Below are 17,432 nucleotides of genomic sequence, written 5' to 3'. Positions count from 1 at the left end.
TACGAGCGGCGAATGTTTGCCAGATTGCGAGCACGCCACAGTTCTCGTACAATTTTATGGCCATGGATCGTCGAGTTGACCCGATGTTTCACGGGATTCGCCAAGACCTACTATTCAGCCCCGAATATAGAATCTAACCGATATAGAATCGAACATGTCGATCGAGAAAATGGTCTATTTTTTCTTGGAAAACAAAACAGCTTGGATTTTTACGAAGAAAAAAAATTGTTTCGAGAAATTATGTATAAAAATATGACAAGTATGATGTGGAAAGAACGGATAAAAAAGAACAAAAGAAAAAAAAGTTACCGTAAATGATAACGAACGAACAAGTTGATAAACGAAGATATTTTTCAATAAATAAATATATAGTAAATAAATATTTTTTAATAATAAGTGAAAAATATATAAATCAAAACGAAAGAATTGAAATGAATGTTAACCTACATAACAGTGAATGAATGTAAGAAGGAAGGGATAAACTGGATAAAGTTCGAAAGTATCTGTTTTCGTGTTATGAGGTTAAATTTGCAAGAGAAGGGAGGGAGAGTGTTGGTTCTTTGACGGTACGTGCCATTTTCCAAATGGACGGGGGCCAGATCGGCAATGACGAAACTGAGAAACACGTCATCGATATCTCTAAACTGTCTCGTTCGTTAGAATGATTTGTTACTGGCGACAGACTTGCTTATCGGGATATTCCAAAATTGGCAAGGACGTACTGCGACTCCAAGCTGTCCTTGGCACGCATTATATGTATGAATCATAAGAATACATGTTTACTTCCGAACTATATTACTGGAATGGAATGCCAAATAACACCTCGTAAATCCTACTATCAACGATATTACATGATGAAACGGTATTTAATGAAAATAAAAAGAAAACGATATTCTCGAGCGAAAGTATTTTATCTATCCCAAGTTACAATTCGAGCTACATAAAAATTCAGAAACCGAGTTAAGTTAAACGATAAAGAGAATTATCAGAGTTAATAGGCATCATCTAGCTACTGAGTCGACTAAGCGTCATTAAGGGACATTAATAATCGTTAAGAAGGTGCTCGACCATTTCCGGTGCGGGTCAAGAAACACGGTAATCACTCGAAACCATTAAACTACGTAAGTCGATTAAACGACAATGAACAATATACAATAACATTTTCTTTCGAGGATTAGTTGAAAAACGAGAGTAATGATATTGAATTTCAAGAATTCTTAGAGCTCGGATTTTTGCGAAAATTAATTTCGTATGGAAACATGAAAATGAAAAATCGTTAGATTTTCGAGAGTCTCGATCGATCGTAACGGTTTCATCGAAAATTTCTTTTCGTAAAATAAAATCAAATTTCATTAAGTTTAAACTAATCAAATGTCCAAATAAAAATTTTAACATCATGAATCATTTAATGATTCATGAAAGATCGTTATATTCCCGATAATCTCGATCGATCGCAACGCTTTCATCAAAAATTTCTTTTCAAAGAAATAAAATCAAATTTCAACCAGTTTAGCCTAACCAAATCTTCAGACAAAAATCTTAACCTAACATGGTATCGTGAATCATTCAATGGTATTTGAACACGTCTCTCAAGATATCTGTCACGTACCATGGCTGGTCGAGTTTCCGAATCGCGGATTCGATTCCACCATTCGACTATTCTACATTCGACATAACGAACATGGCTGCTTTTTCGTATGCGTTGAAATATTCCATTGTTCGGTAACAATAGCTGAATTTCCGTAACAAGATATATACCACGTAAAAAGAGTAATATTTTTTTTGAATAATTTTGATTTATCGATAACTCTATAATAAGAATTTATGATAAAATCAAATAATCTAAAATTATATGATAAAAACAATGAAAATTTATTATATATAATTTTACATTTCCTATTTGAAAGGAATAATTAAAAATGTCGAAAAGAAAAAATGAAAATTTTTAACTTACTGAGGTTAGACGATACTTGCGATCTTGAGGAGTGTAAATACGTAGACGTGAAAATATTTCGTATTCAGTAAGCCATTATGTATCACCACATAAAAAAAAGGAGAAAAGAGAATACTTTCGAATAGATGTTCTGTGCTTTCTAGAATAGCGAAGGTTCAATGTCCAGAGATAAAACGTGTGGCTATATACTGTCGTAAAATTGAAAACCAGGTTCTCGTAGTTGGAAAGTGAAAAGTATACACAGACTTTCGATACAGAAGCGAGATTATAAACGGCACTCGACCATGCGAAATTAACACGTTTGATTGTCAGCGAATCGAAACTGACAGTGAATCCATCCAGTAACGGATTTGGACTGCGCGCAGTTTCCATGCGCATCATGGAAATTGAATTTCTCGATCGATATGTCACGTGAATCGCAAAAAACGCGGGAAATGATAATTGTCGACCAAATATGTCGCCGAACTAGTGACATACCAACCAAAAAAATTTAATTTTCCTATGGACATGATAAATTTTCACAGATTATTATTTTATTTATCAAATATGTACAATGTAATTGTATATAATTAAATATGAGAAAAAAAGCATGAATAAATGTAAATCGATGAATTCCATAATTTAATTTTTTTTATCGAATTTAAGCCATAGTTACATTCAATTATAATCATTAAATATTTTGTTATAATTTAATGAGTACTGCTCACGGAGTTTGCCGATAGGCGAATGCGCGGCTTGCATTTTGCATAAATTATCTATATAGTTGTGTCTGGTTCGCGTGGTTACACGACGTTATTGTCAAAATAATGCGGGAGCAGGTTGCCGCTGCAGGCTTGATAAAACAAATAGACTCTCGACACGTGAGTTGTATATTCCACCTTTTCCTGCTCTCTGAATGCCCAATTGTTTCCCGCGATCACGGAATTAAAGCAGAAAAGAAGAAAGGTTGGCTACACTTCCAGTATAAAATAAGACTATATCGTGTAATGCTTAATGCATATCATAATGAAATCAAAAATAAAACAAGAAATTTACATTAGAAAAATTAAAATATTCGTTTGTTACGTGTTTTGGAATTGTACATTAATATAAAATAAATATGCAAAAGTTGATATTATAATATTGTAACTATGTTGTATGTAACTAAGAATAGGTTAGATCTTTATATATTTCATTTATATTTTAGTACATCCGCATAACTTTTTATAATATTTATTAATATAATTAAAATTTATATATATTTATTGAAATATATATTATACAAATTTCAGATTGCATATTTATTTTTATTATTCATTGATGTCAATGACTAAAAATTAATGCTAATTTTATTGAAGAGCAACAATTTGATTTCTATTAAAATGTATTTAAACATTTTCCGCAGATAAATTAATATGCATAATTTTATAGGAAGAACATATATTTATTTTTCATGGGACAATCGTAGGAAAAGAAAAGAAAGAAAAAAAATATTAGAGGAAAAATGCAAACACTTGACTGAACTAAATGTGGTGTCGTTTTCTTTATCATCATTTATTAAAAGCGCTAGGTAAGCGGAACAATGCAAATGGTCTCGTTATGCAATGCTCTTTCTACATAATTCCCGTAGGTAGTGTTTGAAAAATAAACGTCAAGATAAACGACTTCAACATCTTTTATACAAGCACTCAAAAAAACTAATTGTCATAATCACATTTGAGTTATAAATTTATTAAGTTATAAATAGACAGGAATCATTATTTTTTTGATTTTAAATGCGTTAATTTTTAAAAATTATTGTTAATTTAAAATATATTGGTTGTATTTTTCTATTTCCTTTGATTATTATCTAATACAAATACATATTTACATCATACATTGGATTATCATGCATTGGACTATATCACTATACACGTTAACGAACGAAAATTGACATGAACAGCTCCACAGTTAGTAATGAATATAGTGAATGTCACGAAGATTATTAAAAAGAAAAATAAATCAACAATTTTCTTGCTCGTGAAACACAATCAAAGACTATAATCGAATCAGACGACAGGATGTAACTTTCAACTTGACATTGAGAAATTTGACCGAATATGAATAAAAAAATCAAGCATATCAGAGCAAAGAATATCAAACTACTTATAGTAATTTAAAACGAGTTTGAATCAACGAAAAATATGTCGTAGTACATTATTACTGGTGTGCCTAAGGCGTGGACAAAAGATGAATTTGAGACCGATGACCTTTCTCTTCGAAGAGAAAGAGAGAGCCAGAGAAAAAGAGTGAAATAAGAGAGATGAGAGAAGAGAGAAGAAAAAGAGACAGGTCAAGAGAGATCATTCGAGAAGGCTCCGTTAGTTGATCAAGCTCGAAGGCTATTTAACATTCCGTGTTTGGAAGGACGCACTTTAAGAATCGCAGATGTTCAACGGACTGGCATTGCTAGTTTTCAAACTTGTTCTCACTACTCTCGCTTGGTCTTCGTTTCACGCTCTTTCCTAGTCCTTTCTATCTCTCATTTCTCTCCCAATGTTTTTTTTTTATATGAAAACCCACCGAGAAAGGCTGTCGTGTACTATGGTTCTAGCCATGAAGGGTTTGTTCGCAGGATAGTTCACTCTCAGAAATATTCTAATCAAAAGATGACAGCTTGTACAACAAGTAGGTCATATACGACACAAAACACGTCGAAACGTAAGATTTCACAAAAATGATATAACAGTGCGATATGAAAATGAAACAACATGCAAAGAACGCGATCCCGCGTGTTTACGTCGGCGGAACTCACCTTGATTCGACTCGGACTGCGGTAACGGCTCGTAACGATTTGAAACGAGCGCACTGAGTCCACTCCATGCCTGGTACACGCACGACCACTGTCTTCTCAGCTACTTTTTCCTCGATTTTAATCTTCTTGAACACTCGTGGACATGCTGTCTTTCGTTCAACGCAGATAAAGATCGTCAGCGCACACTAATACTTGACGGTCACGACGCTGAGGCGCGAAAAACGCGAAAATCCGACGGATCCGCGGTATAATGTCACGAAATACGTACCAAGTCGGCGAACGTCGAGCCGCGACAGTGGCGTCTACTTGCGCCAAATAATTCAACTAAATTCTCTAGCCACCAACCTGGGGATTTTTCTAACCGTCATTCATTCCTACTTTTTACTATCGTTTTAAATTTGAAAAAATGTCATTTTTCCAAATAAAATTTTTATTATCAATTTATAATAATCTTTATTATTTTGTGCGTATATTTTTTTACAAAATAATATATAACTTTAAAGTGCAGAATCTGTTTCTTCAATGAAATTTTTTTTTCAAATTTATATTATATTTTTAAATAATGCTTAAATTCAAAATGTTCGTTGTTTTTGTCTTGATAGAATATAACAATAGAAATATTATTGTATATAAAAAGTTCAATTTATTCTATATAAATCAATTTTATAATATTTTCTTATATTGTTTGTAAACTAAAATTTGAAATAATTTATTTTTATATGTGGGATTTAAAATATCATGCAATTTATTTTCAAGAAAAGGGAGGTAAGATTCATAATTTCTTATAAGAGTTTTAAATGAAATAGATTTTTGAAATTTAACATTCAAAAGTGAATTTATCCAATTTATATCTTCATCTGGCAATATAATATCCATGTAAGATTCCGTATTTTTTATTAAAAATTCTGCACAAATTCTTGATACTTCCACAGGTTCAAAAAATTCATAATTTGTACATTTATTAAACACCTTAAATGAAATTATAGTATATATAACCATAATATTCTTTATAGTTTTACTTATTTTAAATAATTTACTTACATCTGTATCATCCATTTCATAATCTGTATTATCTAATAATGCAATACTCCAATAAAACAGTACAATACATGTAAATTCGGGACATTTATTATGTACATTGCATTCAAAAAATTTAGAGAGTAATAAATTTAGATAAAAATAATCATTGATCACTGTACAATGTATTGGTATATGATCAATTAATAAAAATGCTTCATATCGTATTTTAGAATTATTATCTAGCAACAATTGTAATACTGTTGTCCACCACTGAACCTGTATATCTGTAATTACATTTCATTAAAATATATTACATACATATTATAAATATTTACAAATATTTTAACATTTCAAAACTCACATCGATATTCATCGCGTTCATAACATGCTAGGAAGAGACTCTGCATTATTTCAAATACAGATTTTCTAAAATCTTCATTTAAACTTGTAATCCATAGATTATCACAGAAACTAGCATACACATCATTTGTACAATCTAAATCAATTGTTTTTTCATGTTTGTTCAAAAAAACTAAAGTTACATATGACTTCCCCAACAATCTTAAGTAACAATCTCTTTCGTAATAATTACTTTTATTATTTTTTGGACGTATTTCATTCAATACAAATTTACAAATATTGATTATCTTCGTAAAATCAGATAATTCAATTTGATTAAAATATATTAAACTATTATATAGAAAATCAAACATTGCATCTTGCAATTCTGGATTATATTTATGAAGAAATTTTATCGAATTATGAATTTCATTAAAACCATAATTTAATAATAGTAGTGATATCTCATTATTTTTCATTTCATTAATGATTTCTATTATAATTGACCATATAATAATTTGCATTTCAGATACTCTTAAATTATATAAATATATTTTAATTAATGTAGATTGTTGGATCAGTGAAGTTTTTTTTGCTATTGTTCGAATAAATTTAATGGCAGATACTTTATATAATTCTTGTGCTGGTCCTTCTTTTAATTTTTCACCTAATAAATGAGAAATGACCGTATTTAACATCGAAAATTGTTGTATCAAATATCTGCAATTATTGAAATGATTATAATATTTTATTAATTATTTTAAAATTTTTTAATGTCAATTTTCTTTACGTTTTATCTACTTTATATATTTCGTTGCAAACATCTATGTAAACTGCAGCCAGTAAAAAACTTGATGACTTCAAATTTTTTTGTTCTAAATTTTCTAAAATCCAAATTGTTTGTTTTAAAAATTTATCCCAATTTATTTCAAGTAATTCAAAAGATTCAAAATTAAAATGTTTCAATATCTCATATATCTATAACATATAAAAAATATTTACATTAAAAAATGATTAAAAAATCATAAACATAGAAATAATTGTTTAAAATATTTTAATATATACTTGTAACATATAACCGTGCGTTGAATTCAAAGATAAATTATTAATTTCTGCAGATACTAAATATTCAATTATTTTCGTTAAAACACATCGAACGGATTGTTCTGTTAATAAAGATACAAGTGCTCGGGCTGCTAATTTACGTGTTTCAAATATAGCACTTTTTGCACATTGTATAATTAAATCTATAAGATCATTAACCTGAAATGCATGTAAAATATTTTTTATATAATGTACTAATTTCTAAAATAAGATAAATAATTAATAAATAATTTATAATTACCCTCCATTGAATATTGTTAGATTCAGAACTATGGTTATAATATAATCGTGATAATAATAGTAAAATTGATTGCACATTGGCTTTTATAAAAATATCATCCATTGCTACAAATTTTTGTAATTCATCTAAGATAAAAGATAATAAATTAGGAAATTTTTCAAAGAATAATTTATAATTCATCTTATTATCTGTTGTAAGATTAATATGATCTTTTGTTCTTTGAACGCCAAAAATTCTAATAATGAGTGCACTGAAAAGCAGTGTTGCGGCGTTTCTTTCCTGTAAAAATATAAGTTTTGATTTCATTTTTTAAATAATAAAAACGAGCTTTTTAATATTCTGATTATTCTGATAGTTTACCGCCCATGTTAATGCATCATAACTTCTAAATGCAGCTATTAAACCATTTTCAATGTAGTTATGTACTATTTCTGCAAGATGAGAATATCGAAAAATTGCTCTTAAAATATTTAAGGCATGTGTTTTAATTTCTGTAATTTGAGCAATATTTTCATTCAGAGAACAATTGTGTTTCGATATTGCTAGTGATTTTTCAGAGTACATAAATATTGGATTAGAATATATTATTTGTTGAATTTTTTCCCATATATTTGCATTTTCCAACTGTGCAAGTTCCAATAAAATTTTCATCACTGAATCAAAAATTATAGTTCTTGTATCTTTGTGTTGACGAACTTCAGTAGATAATAAAGCCTGTTAAATGAAAATGTAATTTCATCAATATAATAATAATAATATTATAAAAAGTAAATTAAAACTATTTAATGATAACTTCATCTACCTGTATCATAAATGGTACACCTGCACTTCTTCTGGTTGCACATAATTTTGAATTTTCTTTAATTCCTGTAATAGCAATTAAAATTTGATGTAACCATAGTTTAGGCAATTGATTTAAATTCGTTTTATTTAAACGCCATAAACGAGAACATAATTGACTAAAACCAACATATGCTTGTTCGAATGCTCCTCTATGTTTTGTTTCAGTAAGCAATGAAACCAAATGTTCTCCTATTCTGTTAATCTGTTAAAAATTTGCTTTGACTTATTTTCTTTTAAGAAAGTGAATGTTAATATAAATCGTGAAAGTTTACTTGCTCTTCATTTAATAGTCCCATAAAGGAATTATCTTCACATATAGGTGCATTAGTAGAAAGCAAACCAAATAATAAGCTAATTTCTTTTATAGTTCGCCAAGAACAAAGTAACACCATTTGTGATGTTACTAATTGCTTATTAGAATAACATAATTCATTATTAACTTGTAAATTTAAATCCATTGGCAAATGTCCTTCAGGTGAAGAATTATTTACTATTAAAGAAACTGCATGACTAAATTCAAAACATACAAATATCAATTCTGCTATAGTATTTTGCCACAAATGTTCATTACTAATAGCTTCCAAATTACATTCATATGCCAACAAATTCCTGATGCAAAAAAGATATCCATATAAAGAATGTTTACTAACAGTTTTTACTATATTTTCTTTTGCTAGAGTTAAAGAATCCTGTAAAGAAGTTATACATCTTTATCTTCATACAGTATATATATCGTATATAAAAATTTAAATACCTTTAATTTTTTCAGTAAAATAAATATCAATTGTAATGTTATTGCTTCTATTATCTCTTTAGATTGCATTGATATATTAAAATGAATTTCAAGTACATTTTGAATAACAGGAGATAACATGGTAATTTTTAGCAGATATGTAGCTGTAATACTATCAATAGGTCTGATGCTATTACCTAATTCAATAGCAACCATTATAATATCAAGAACATAATTTTCATTATTTAATTGCAATAAACTTGGGTCCATTGACTTTATTAAATTAAAAGCCATTTCTTTATTTTTTTCATATGTATCTAATAACATTAGGTTGAATATTGTCTCTATTTGCTCATTTTTCCAAGTAATTTGTTTAAATTCATTATCTAATAAATCTCTCATTAAAAGTAATATTTGTAGAGAATATTTTCTTCTATTATATGTAGCATCAGGACTACATATACATATTTTCCGCATAGCTTGAAATGTATTGCAATATAAATTTATTTCACTTTCTAAATTATTAGATATTTTATAAGATTCATCTAATACTTGTTGTTTTATATCCAATGATTTACAATTTTTTATATAATAATTTCTCATTTTTTCTTCTTGCATATACTGTCTTCTCATAACAGCTAAACTATCCTTTATACGCTGTAAAACCTATAAAAAAAATATATAAAATTCGTAAGAATACTAAACTTCCATTATAATGATTTTACCTTTTTTATTAGAGGTACAAATTCTATATTTTCCTTGAAATTTACATGCAGAAATAAAATAATTATATCAAGTTCTTTAGATGTAAATTTTAAAGTACTCTTTTTCGATTCTACTATAAGAGCAAGTGTATTTAATTTTATCTGAAATAAAAATTGATATTATATTAATATATTAAAGTATGAAATTTGAAATTATTAGCTTTCATTATTTTTATCAATACTTCTTCATCCTGATGATAAATATAATGTTCCAAACAATCATATGTGATAGAATCTCTCCAATATTCATTGTTTGAAAGGAAAAGTTTATCTTTGATGTCCAATTCACCATTACGTTTTAATATTAACAATTTTTTTAATTGTTCTTTTATTTCCTCTGATGAAAACATATCGTTTAACCTGTATTATATTTTAATAGAACACATGTATTATATTCTAACAGCGCCATCTCTTAAATGTTAAAAAGTTTCTTTAAAAGCAAGGTAAAAAAATTAGAAATCCTTATTTATATCATGAACGAAATATTTGTTTTGTTAAAGAATTGATTATATCCTCCTTCCAATTTGTAATAATTGAAATTAATTGGGATCTTATAGTGTTTAAATATCGTTTTTTTTCTATAGGTATGTGATTTATCTTTTATATAGTATTTTATATTTATATAGTATTTATATAGTATTATATAATATTTCATATTTTTTTTCATAATTATCCTACAATATTTTTACATAAATATTTAAATAATATGTATTTTTTTATTTTAATTGAAAATTTTTTAGCAGTTATGCTTTTTTCTTTCTTCATTTGTTCAATTAGAAATGCATATAATTTACGTTACATTTTTCTAAAATAAAATTTGTTGTTAATTATTATTTTATTTTAATTTAATCAATTATTTTAATTTAATCAATTCTATACATTTTGAATATTTATTTAAAAATTTTATTTTCTTTTGTATAGGTTATTAATTGATTAGTCTCTTTGAAGTTTCAATATGGATACCATAAAGAAGCGGTAAAATGATTTGATTTTTTGACCACGTGCAATTCGAACAAAGATTCATTATATAGAATTTTAATTTTCGCGCGGATTTAAAATGAAAAATTGTGCAGCTTTTGAAAAACCAATCAGAAAGCCGCTAAGATCAAGCTAGACGAATTACTACGCATCATGGTGCGCATGACGTCAGTCTCAAGTTGAAAATCGTGATGACAGATTGTATTTCACCGGCTAAGGTGCGTAATTGTGTAAAAATATTTATTAATAGGATATTATAATACAGTTATTGAATTTAATTATTGATTATTAAACCTTGTGTAATTAAATATATATTTGTTTAATCATTACTACACTAAAATTGCATCTGTATACCAGATTATCGTTTGATCGGAGGCAGAATAAATTCGAAAGTGAATAGTTTTTGTGCATATCGTGACAGTTAGAAGATAATCCCACAATTTTTATACTAAAAATATGGTAAGAATTTATTTATTTTAAGATAAACATAATTATTATAAATTTCTTTTATCTCTTTTTATTCATACAGTAGTAGAAATAATTAGATTATGTGATCAATTCACACATATATATTTCACACGTATTCTCATATTCTTATTTATTTCCGAAAGGCGTATGTTATTATCGTATGTTATTATCGTATATTATTATCGTATGTTATTATTTCTGTGATTGTTTTGATTTTAAGTTTGAAGGCCAAGGCTGAATAAATTTTGTATACAATCTTTCCAGGAAATTGACGGTCACACGTTCCAAATTGCCGAATTGTTGAGTGTATCCCCACTCCAATTTATAATTCGGAAACAAACTCGACACGGCGTATCATTTGATTATTGAAATTCGTAATGGCTAGACGCTTTAGGTGTATGATCTATCTATTCGGTAATATTTATTTAAAATTATATAATATTCTTTTATTTTTTTATATTACTATTTTATCATTCAATTATTTATTGATTATTATTATTATTGAATTTTTCGAATAATTTATTTTTTTTTATTTTAATTATTAATTTCTATATTTATTTATATTAATATTTATTTAAAAGTTATTCTTTTATTTTTTTATATTACTATTTTATCATTCAATTATTTATTGATTATTATTATTATTGATAGTTTTTCGAATAATTTATTTTTTTTTATTTTAATTATTAGTTTCTATATTTATTTATATTAATATTTATTTAAAAGTTATTATTTTATTTTTTTATATCACTATTTTATTATTCAATTATTTATTTATTATTATTATTATTGATAATTTTTCAAGGAATAATTTATTTTTTTTTATTTTTATTATTAATTTTTATATTCACATTTTATTATTAACATTTATTATTACTAACATTTATTTCAATATAAATATCATAATGTGTAAATTTTAAGAAAAGAGAAATAGAGTTAAAATCTTTTTATTAGAATTTCAATTTTTATTATCATTAAAATTTATTAAAAACTGAATTATTTTTTTATTAAACTTTAAAATTGAATACACTTTTATCTTTATTATTTCAAAATTTTAACAAATGCTTTTTGAATTTTTAAGAAAGATAATTATATGTAATATTTTACATTTTATTACATTTTGTTTATAGGAGCTGAAGTCTTTATAAAAATTTTGAATTTTAATGTTAAAAAATATTTGTGATCATATAATGCGGTAGAGTCAGTGTTTCTTTTATATTAGTAGTATATATTTTTTTATTTTTTTTAATTTCTTTTTTATTTTTTAAAACACGATAAGTAAATTTAATGATAATAATCAAACGTGAAATTAGAATCGGTGTTCGTTCGCCGATTATAGAATATGAACGTGTTGATAGTTTTTATTTTTATTTTTTTTCATATCAATATTCATTATAAAGTAGAATCAATGGACTCTCAAGAGAATAAGGTGATTTACCACGCAAAGAGATTATTATTTTTTCTTTTATATAAATTTATATTCTTCTACTGAAAAATTAGAACATTAGATAATTTCAATTTTTTAGTTCTTTTTTTTTTTATATTTGAAAATTGCAATTTTTATTATTATATCTTATTAAAATTTCAATTCTTATTATTACATTTATAAGATGTAATATTTTATTTGTTACAGATATTTCCTAGTTTTTATGATGACTTCTCGTGAACCATCACAATATTGATGGCAATGCAGATTCTTCGCATCTAATGGTGAGTCGCATGCATTTTGATTCCTCCAGTCACTCAATCATGTCGTAGAATAAAAGAAATTAAAAAAAAAAATTCAAATCGACACGAGTGATTGGTTGTATACGTAGAATTTTGCACGAGCATAGTGACCACGATATTTATATATCGTGAATAGTAAAGTTTTCTTTTTTTCGTGTTTTATTTATTAGTTCAGGCTAGGTCTTCTTGGACATCGCGCTTTTAAATATTAGTAATTTTCAAGTTATGAATAGTTTGTACATGAATTACAAATATTTGAATAAATAATAAATAATACAATAATAAATTATTTTTAATTTCATCTTTTCTTTCATGTTAATATTTTAAAAGATTTAATTGCTTTTGATTTTCAAGATAGTAAAGATAACAGTTTTATCCCTCTTGTTCGAAAATATATTAAATATTATGTTCAAGAAGACACTTCGCGACAGGTAGATTTTGAAATCAAAGTTACAAATTTTGAATATTTATTTCGCATTTTTGAAAATATGCTTTGATCAATGAATCGCCTGAGGATTATTAATATTGAACTTAAAATCAATTATTTCATCGAATTGTATTTTAATTATTTTTTAAATATACATATTTCCTTTTGATCAATGATTTTGTTATAGAATATTAACATTTCAATAATTTCTTAAATTGATAAAAATTAAAGTATAAAGTAGAGTCATTAAAATTTAAGAGATTATTGAGATTATACAAAATCAAATTCATTAGCCCGTTAAACACAAAATATTTAAATATTAATCTTTTTAACATAGGATTTTCAGATTTAATCCCTTCCGTGTCTATTGCCAAGAATCCATTCACGTGCCCAGGTGCTACTTGAATGGAAGAGAGGCAATAGGCACGATGATGTTAGTTTATAAATTAATAAAAATTTTTGAGCGACTGACGATGAGTTAGTGTATCGTGCACGACGTATTTTCCACATTATGTGTGTGTGGTTAGACTGTGGAATTGCGTCGTTTTAACAATTCATCAATTCAATTACAATTTATGTATTAATTTATTAATAACGATACTACATTCATCGTATCGCGAATTAAAAAATGATAGAATTGTCTTATTCTCAAATTGTAATAACAATATTTAATTTATTTCTATTTCAATAATTGTTCCATGATTTCTTTAGAAAGCGTGTATTTTTTTCGATTACACGAATATTTATTAAAACCAATGAAATTTTATTGTCTTTCACGCAATGGTCGCTAACCTTCGTCAATCGATTTCAGAAAAATAGTAAGTAAAATTAGAGTGTGAATGTAGAGTGTCAAGCTCGGGTGTCGGAGGCGTCCCGGGACGTTTTCCCTAGTGTAGACTTTTTGCGCCCGGGTGTTATGCGTGAGAACCGTTGAATGAATGTGTTGGTATGCCTGTTTTGCTATTTTTTAAATATAGGGTTAGGTAGGATAGGTAGTATACTTCTGGTGTGCCTGTTTATTTATATAAGTAGGTAGGGCCGGGCAGGTTGTCACAGTCTTTGATCGGGTAGGCGCGTTTTCGCGTGACAATCTGTTTCAGGAAATCGAATTCGAAAAATCGAGGATAAAGCAGAGAATGTTGTTCGTCTCTGGCTTCGTTCATCGAGTTTTCGAATTCCGTGGTCGCGGTCGCGAGATAAATATCGAATCGAACGTTGAGCTCGAGATCATTACGATCGTCCATGTGCAATTAATTTCCGCGATTTTTTTTTTTTTCTTTTGTTTGCGATCAGTGAATCTCGAGCCTAGATTTAAGTTTCAGCGGGCATTGCGCCCGAAGGAGGAAGACCGAAGAGGCCCGACAAACTGTCACGAAGAGGGTCGCAACGAATGATTTCTCATTTTTTGGATTTCATTTATATGGTCCAAAGAATGGGAAGTCATTGTTACTATTTTGTCACTATGCTCGTTTTAGTAATATGTAGTAAATAGTTATATCGTTCAGTTGATTTGCATGCAATTTATTGGCTCACCGAATCCAATCATAATGGGCATCGCGATTTATATATATATAATATTACGATTGATTAATTACGGATTGAATAGAATTGCGTTTACAAATCTCGCGTTTTGAATAATTAGAGTAGCGAAAAATAATTACGGGTTGAATTAGTGTTGCGTTAAAATAAGACTCGCGTATAGTATTAGCATTACGAATCGTGAGATATCGCGGTTTTTATTAAATATAAATTGTATAATTTTTTATATATATATATAATATTGTAATCAATATTATTTGATATTTAATTTATTTATTTTTGATCAATCGTTTGTCAATTTGTCAATTTCTTAATCGTAGAAAAGTAATGATTTAAAAATTTTTTTTCAAGAATTAGTACAACAATGTTGCTCGACCGCGATTGTTCTTATTATTTTCCAATTAGTGTTACATTGAAAAATGATCGCGTTATTTCAAATAGTGTTGCGAATATTGAATGCCCAATCTTCTATCGTGGAAATTTTTATTCCTGAATCACTTGGTATAGTTAAAAATGCTACATGAGTGATCATACAACAGCAGTTGTTAAGAAGACTGCATTGGATATTTCGCTATATACATACATATATATATTGCACTTATTGAAATTTGAGTGCATAAAGTAATGTATTAATATCACATATATAATTAATTTCTATTTTTTTTTTATTTTTTTTTTTATTAATGATATAAAATAAATATTCCGATTTATAACGATTTCATATTTTGAGTGGAAAATATTTGTCTTCTAGAGATAAATATTTGTAGCTACTAAATTGATTTCTTTTTCAATGTCTCATATTGCCTTTGTTATAAAAATGCAGCTATAATTATATTTTTATATATAATATTTTTTTTATTGATGCAAAAAAGTTTTATAGTTTTTTATGATAAAGTTAAAAAAGGAACCAAATAAATAAATAAATAATTTTAGTAATTTATAAGTTATTTAATTAACTATTAAATATTTTTGTTTTTGATTTTCAAAATTTTGATTCAGATAATAAATTTTTTTTCTTGTTTTTCTAAAATTAATTCAACACTAAATAATAATTTAGTTTTATTCAATTTTTTATTACCTATTATTATATATATTTTTTATTACTCATTATTATATTTTTCTTTAGATATAGACTATCTTTCTTTTTAATTATTAATCTAATAAAATAAGTTTGTTTTAAATACATTAATTGGAAGACAAGTTTATCAAAATTACATTGTATAAAATTTTACTAATTTTTTGTAGTTTGATTTGTTTCAGATAGAATTAAAATTTTATAGTGAAAATTGAAGAAATCAAAATTTCATAATGGAGTTGCATAAGTGGCAGCTCCAAACAAATTTTTAAATTTTTATGTATAGATAGCCTATATCTTTAAATTAGAAAGAGGAATTAAAAAGAAATTAATTTTTATTTAGATGGGTTCAGTAAACAAATTTTTAAATTGTTAGGTAGATAAGCATTAAAAAAAAAAGGAAGAATTAGAATTGTAAATTTAAATCAAATTAATCTGAATTGCAATTAAGGATTAATAATAAAGATACATAATATTTTTATTAAATGTATACATTGCATGCAAAATTTTTAAAAATTATATTTATTTCATACAAAACTTTCTAAGTATGTAGATTAGTTATTAATTTAAGAATTGATAAATTATAATTTAAGTAAAAATTTTGAAACATCAATAGATTTGTAGAAAAAATCTTTAGCTATTACTTGTTTTAAGAAGAATATATTTGTGAGTAAATGCATGTCAATTAATGGTGTTAGTAGTCGTGATGGTGATAATGATGATAGTAGAATTTAATAAAATTCAAAAAATAAGTATAAACTCTTTTTACAACATATTTCATTTATTTACTTACTTTTATCTTTTTTATTATCAATATTTTATATTTTTATCGTTATGAAAATATAAAATATTGATACATGTACAAAGTAACATGTGTATGTCTCATGTAGAATTGTATAATTAGAGTAAGATATAATTTATTTTTTTTATTTTCAGATTTAGTTTTCCGCGCTAAATTTTTTTTACAAATCCTTTTGCTGTTTATGTTGTACAATGATTAAAAATTTAAACGTTTTGCATGTATCAAAAGAAAAATTTGTATGAAAATAAATAAATAAGTTTTTGCATAAAAGGAGGATAGATGGAAAACGGATAGATCTCTAATTTGCAACGCGATAAGATTTAGAAATCATATTATTTGATATATATTTTATAATTATACAATATATAACTAATATTCATAATTGATATAATTATAAATTGTATAGCAAATAATGTGAGCTAATTGAGCTGTGTTCGCGATTACATTATTAAATAGTTTAAAAAAATTTTTTTTTTATTACTGAAGCTAAATTATAGATTTCTAAAATGTAAATGTAAAATGTGACAGATCAAATTTGACTTAGATAGAATATTTTTAAATAAATTTTTTTTAAATAAAAATTTTAGAATATAAAACAATAATAATAAATAACAATAATAATCGTAACAATTTTAGGAAAAAAT

General features: G+C 26.2%; 3 protein-coding genes across 10 annotated transcripts in view; 1 reads left to right on the top strand and 2 right to left on the bottom strand.

Moving 5' to 3' along the window:
* The window catches only part of LOC107999525 (uncharacterized protein CG43867), an 86,100-nt gene extending 81,079 nt beyond the window's left edge, over positions 1–5,021 (bottom strand). For 4 of the 6 annotated variants that reach the window (XM_017059429.3, XM_017059427.3, XM_017059428.3 and 1 more), the window contains exon 1: positions 4,728–5,020. The gene's annotated coding sequence lies outside the window, so the exon portion shown is untranslated. Of the gene's footprint in view, positions 1–4,727 lie in introns of all 6 variants that reach the window. The other 2 variants (XM_017059425.3, XM_062080126.1) reach the window with 1 other exon arrangement.
* Positions 5,022–5,141: 120 nt separating this feature from the next.
* Positions 5,142–10,319, bottom strand: LOC114577744 (tRNA (32-2'-O)-methyltransferase regulator THADA). Its single transcript, XM_028667504.2, has 12 exons — positions 9,954–10,319; positions 9,733–9,873; positions 9,029–9,673; positions 8,547–8,963; positions 8,234–8,476; positions 7,792–8,145; positions 7,432–7,710; positions 7,152–7,349; positions 6,877–7,064; positions 6,109–6,806; positions 5,769–6,031; positions 5,142–5,696 (listed from the first exon to the last, which is right to left on the bottom strand). The coding sequence occupies exons 1-12, from the start codon at positions 10,119–10,121 to the stop codon at positions 5,391–5,393; spliced, it is 3,900 nt and encodes a 1,299-aa protein (XP_028523305.2). The 5' UTR covers positions 10,122–10,319; the 3' UTR covers positions 5,142–5,390.
* Positions 10,320–10,812: 493 nt separating this feature from the next.
* Positions 10,813–17,432, top strand: part of LOC107999520 (putative uncharacterized protein DDB_G0271606) — a 105,062-nt gene continuing 98,442 nt past the window's right edge. For 2 of the 3 annotated variants that reach the window (XM_062080134.1, XM_062080133.1), the window contains exons 1-4: positions 10,813–10,967; positions 11,107–11,208; positions 11,482–11,631; positions 12,851–12,927. In XM_062080134.1, coding sequence (XP_061936118.1) covers positions 12,925–12,927 — 3 coding nt within the window. In that variant the 5' untranslated portion in view covers positions 10,813–10,967; positions 11,107–11,208; positions 11,482–11,631; positions 12,851–12,924. The remainder of the gene's footprint in view (positions 10,968–11,106; positions 11,209–11,481; positions 11,632–12,850; positions 12,928–17,432) is intronic. The other variant, XM_028667503.2, reaches the window with a different exon arrangement.

The sequence above is a fragment of the Apis cerana genome, linkage group LG10 (assembly GCF_029169275.1).
Source record: "Apis cerana isolate GH-2021 linkage group LG10, AcerK_1.0, whole genome shotgun sequence".
NCBI classification, from domain to species: Eukaryota; Metazoa; Arthropoda; class Insecta; order Hymenoptera; family Apidae; genus Apis; species Apis cerana.
Note: the sequence above shows the minus strand (reverse complement) of the source record. Positions and strands in the feature narration are given on the sequence as shown.